The sequence below is a fragment of the Homarus americanus genome, unplaced genomic scaffold (genome assembly GCF_018991925.1).
Source record: "Homarus americanus isolate GMGI-L3 unplaced genomic scaffold, GMGI_Hamer_2.0 scaffold60004, whole genome shotgun sequence".
Taxonomy (NCBI): Eukaryota; Metazoa; Arthropoda; class Malacostraca; order Decapoda; family Nephropidae; genus Homarus; species Homarus americanus.
In genome coordinates this window covers 8,799-12,737 of record NW_024722923.1, presented here as the reverse complement: position 1 = coordinate 12,737, position 3,939 = coordinate 8,799, and the positions used below count along the sequence as shown (strand labels likewise).

Here is a 3,939-nt window from a genome sequence, read left to right as displayed (position 1 = left end):
GTGTCGGTCTGCAATGGTGTCGGTCTGCCAGCAGGTGTCGGTCTGCCAGTGGTGTCGGTCTGCCAATGGTGTCGGTCTGCCAATGGTGTCGGTCTGCAGTGGTGTCGGTCTGCAATGGTGTCCGGTCTGCCAATGGTGTCGGTCTGCCAATGGTGTCGGTCTGCAGTGTGGTCTTGTGGTGTCGGTCTGCCAGTGGTGTCGGTCTGCCGTGGTGTCGGTCTGCCAGTGGTGTCGGTCTGCCAATGGTGTCGGTCTGCACAGTGTCAGTCTGCCATTGGTGTCGGTCTGCCAATGGTGTCCGGTCTGCCAATGGTGTCGGTCTGCCAGTGTCAGTCTGCCATTGGTGTCGGTCTGTGTGTCGGTCTGCAATGGTGTCCGGTCTACCCAGCGGGTGTCGGTCTGCCGTGGTGTCGGTCTGTGGTGTCGGTCTGCCAATAGTGTCGGTCTGCCAATGGTGTCGGTCTGCCAATGGTGTCGGTCTGCAATGGTGTGGTCTGCCAGCCAGGTGTCGGTCTGCCAATGTGTCGGTCTGCCAGTGGTTGATAGGTCTGCCAATGGTGTCGGTCTGCCCATGGTGTCGGTCTGCAATGGTGTCAGTCTTCCGCCAATTGTCGGTCTGCCAATAGTGTCGGTCTGCCAGCAATTGATCGGTCTGCCAATGGTGTCGGTCTGCTGTGGTGTCGGTCTGCCAGCCAGTGTCGGTCTGCCAGTGGTGTCGGTCTGCTGGTGTCCGGTCTGTGGTGTCGGTCTGCCATTGGTGTCAGTCTGCCAATGGTGTCGGTCTTCCAGCCAGGTGTCGGTCTGCCAGTGGTGTCGGTCTGCCAGTGGTGTCGGTCTGCAGCAGTGTCGGTCTGCCAATGGTGTCGGTCTGCACGGTGTCAGTGTCCATGTGTGTCGGTCTGTGGTGTCGGTCTGCCATGGTGTCGGTCTGCCAATGGTGTCGGTCTGCCAATGGTGTCGGTCTGCCAATGGTGTCGGTCTGCCATTGGTCGGTCTGCAATGGTGTCGGTCTGCCAGCCGGTGTCGGTCTGTGGTGTCGGTCTGCAATGGTGTAGTCTGCCATTTCGGTCTGTGGTGTCGGTCTGCAGCCAGTGTCGGTCTGCCAATGGTGTCGGTCTGCAGTGGTGTCGGTCTGTGGTGTCAGTCTGCTGTGGTGTCGGTCTGCAATGGTGTCGGTCTGTGTGCCAGTCTGTGTGTCGGTCTGTGGTCGGTCTGCCGTGGTGTCGGTCTGCCAGCAGGTGTCGGTCTGTGGTGTCGGTCTGCCGTGGTGTCGGTCTGCCAGCCAGTCGGTCTGCCAGAGGTGTCGGTCTGCACGAGGTGGTGTCGGTCTGCAATGAGTGTCCGGTCTGCCAGTGGTGATGATCTGCAGCCAGGTGTCGGTCTGCCCGGTATCGGTCTGCCAATGGTGTCGGTCTGTTGGTGTCGGTTCTGCCAGCGGTGATCGGTCTTACCCAATGGTGTCGGTCTGCCAATGAGTCGGTCTGCCATTGGTGTCGGTCTACCGTGGTAGGTCTCCGTGGTGTCGGTCTGCCAATTGTCGGTCTGCCATGGTGTCGGGTCTGCCAATGAGTGTCGGTCTGCCAATGGTATTCGGTCTGCAATGGTGATAGGTCTGCCAATGGTGTCGGTCTGCAGCCTGGTGTCGGTCTGCAATGAGTGTCGGTCTGCCGTGGTGTCGGTCTGCCAATGGTGATAGATCTGCAGCGGGTGATGGTCTGCCAATGGTGTCGGTCTGCCATTGGTGTCGGTCTGCCATTGGGTGTCGGTCTGCCAGCGGTGATCGGTCTGCGGTGTCGGTCTGCCAGTGGTGTCGGTCTTGCCGTGGTGATGGAATGCCCGGCGGTGTCGGTCTGCATTGGTGTCGGTCTGCCAGTAATTGTCGGTCTGCCAGCCAATTGTCGGTCTGCCATGGTGTCGGTCTGTGGTGTCCGGTCTGCCAGCCAGTGTCGGTCTGCCTGAATTGTCGGTCTGTGGTGTCGGTCTGCAACCGGTGTCGGTCTGCAATGGTGTTGGTCCTGTGGTGTCGGTCTGCCATTGGTGTCGGTCTGCCAATGGTGTCGGTCTGTGGTGTCGGTTCTGCCAGTGGTGTCGGTCTGCAATTGGTGTCGGTCTGCCAATGGGTATCGGTCTGCCAATGGTGTCGATTCCCAGCGGTGTCGGTCTGCTGGTGTGCGTCTTGCGGTGATGGTCTGCCTGGTGTTCTCCCGGCTGATATGGTCTGCCGGTGATAGGTCTGCCCGTGGTGTCGGTCTGCCAGTAGTTGTCGGTCTTACTGTGGTGTCGGTCTGCCGTGGTGTCGGTCTGTGGTGTCGGTCTGCCAGTGGTGTCCGGTCTGCCAATGGTGTCGGTCTGCAATGGTGTCGGTCTGCAATGGTGTCGGTCTGCAATGGTGTCGGTCTGCCAGTTGTAATCTGCAATGGTGTCGGTCTGCCATGTGGTGTGGTCTGCCCAATGGTGTCGGTCTGCAGTGATTGTCATTCTGCCAATGGTGTCGGTCTGCCATTGGTGTCGTCTACCAGTGTCGGTCTGTGGTGTCGGTCTGCCAGTAGTGTCGGTCTGCCACTGGTGTCGGTCTGCCAGTTGTCCGGTCTGCCAATGGTGTCGGTCTGCCAGTGGTGTCGGTCTGCCAATTGAGGTCCAGGTGTCGGTCTGCCGTGGTATCGGTCTGCCGTGGTGTCGGTCTGCAATGGTGTCGGTCTGCCAGCCAGTGTCCGGTCTGCCATTGGTGTCGGTCTGCATGGTGTCGGTCTGCCAGTGTCAGTCTGCCAATGGTGTCGGTCTGCCATTGGTGTCGTCTGCCAATGGTCGGTCTGCCAATGGTTCGGTCTGCAATGGTGTCGGTCTGCCGTGGTGTCGGTCTGCCAATGGTGTCGGTCTGCAATGGTGTCGGTCTGCCAATGGTGTCGGTCTGCAATGGTGTCCGGTCTGCCAGCCAGGTGTCGGTCTGTGGTGTCGGTCTGCAATGAGTGTCGGTCTGTGGTGTCGGTCTGCCAATGGTGTTCGGTCTGCCAATGGTGTCGGTCTGCCAGTGGTGTCGTACCCAATGTGTCGGTCTGCTGTGGTGTCCGGTCTGCCAGTGAGGTCGGTCTGTGGTGTCGGTCTGCCCGTAGTGTCGGTCTGCCAGCTGGTGTCGGTCTGTGGTGTCCAGTCTGCCATTGTGGTGTCGGTCTGCCGTGGTGTCGGTCTGTGGTGTCGGTCTGCAATGGTGTCGGTCTGTGGAGTGTCGGTCTGCCAATGGTGTCGGTCTGCCAGCCATTGATGTGCCTGGTGTCGGTCTGCAGTGGTGTCGGTCTGCAATGGTGTCGGTCTGCCAATGGTGATGGATCTGCCAATGGTGTCCCGGGTGTAGGTCTGTGGTGTCGGTCTGCCAGCGGGTGATCGGTCTGCAATGGTGTCGTCTGCCGTGGTGTCGGTCTGCCAGATGGGTCTGCCAGCAGGTGATAGGTCTGCAGTGGTGTCGGTCTGCGCCAGATGGTCTGCCAATGGTGTCGGTCTGCCAATGGTGTCGGTCTGCCAGAATTGTCGGTCTTGCAGCCAGGTGTCGGTCTGTGTGTCCGGTCTGCCAGTGGTGTCGGTCTGCATTGGTGTCGGTCTGCCAGCGGACGTCTGTGGTGTCGGTCTGCCAATGGTGTCGGTCTGCCATGGTGTCCGGTCTGCCAATGGTGTCGGTCTGCCAGGGTGTCGTCTGTGGTCTGAGGTCTGCAATGGTGTCGGTCTGCCGTGGTGTAGATCTGCCATGATGGTCTGCAATGGTGTCGGTCTGTTGGTGATGGAAAGCGGTTTCGTCTTACCGGTGGTGTCGTGCGGTGTAGTCTGCCGTGGTGTTAGGTCTGCCGTGGTGTCGGTCTGCCCGGTGATGGTCTGCCGGTGGTAATCCGGTGGTGATAGGTCTCCAGCCGGTGATTGCGGCTGATTGCGGTTGGTCCCGGGTTGGTGCAT

General features: G+C 60.0%; 1 protein-coding gene across 1 annotated transcript; it reads right to left on the bottom strand.

Annotated features, from left to right (window-relative positions):
• Nucleotides 1–1,140: 1,140 nt before the first annotated feature.
• Nucleotides 1,141–3,939, bottom strand: LOC121863184 (mucin-2-like). The gene is made up of 2 exons (XM_042361666.1): nt 3,041–3,939; nt 1,141–2,332 (listed from the first exon to the last, which is right to left on the bottom strand). Exons 1-2 carry the CDS (start codon nt 3,937–3,939, stop codon nt 1,141–1,143), a joined length of 2,091 nt encoding a protein of 696 aa, XP_042217600.1.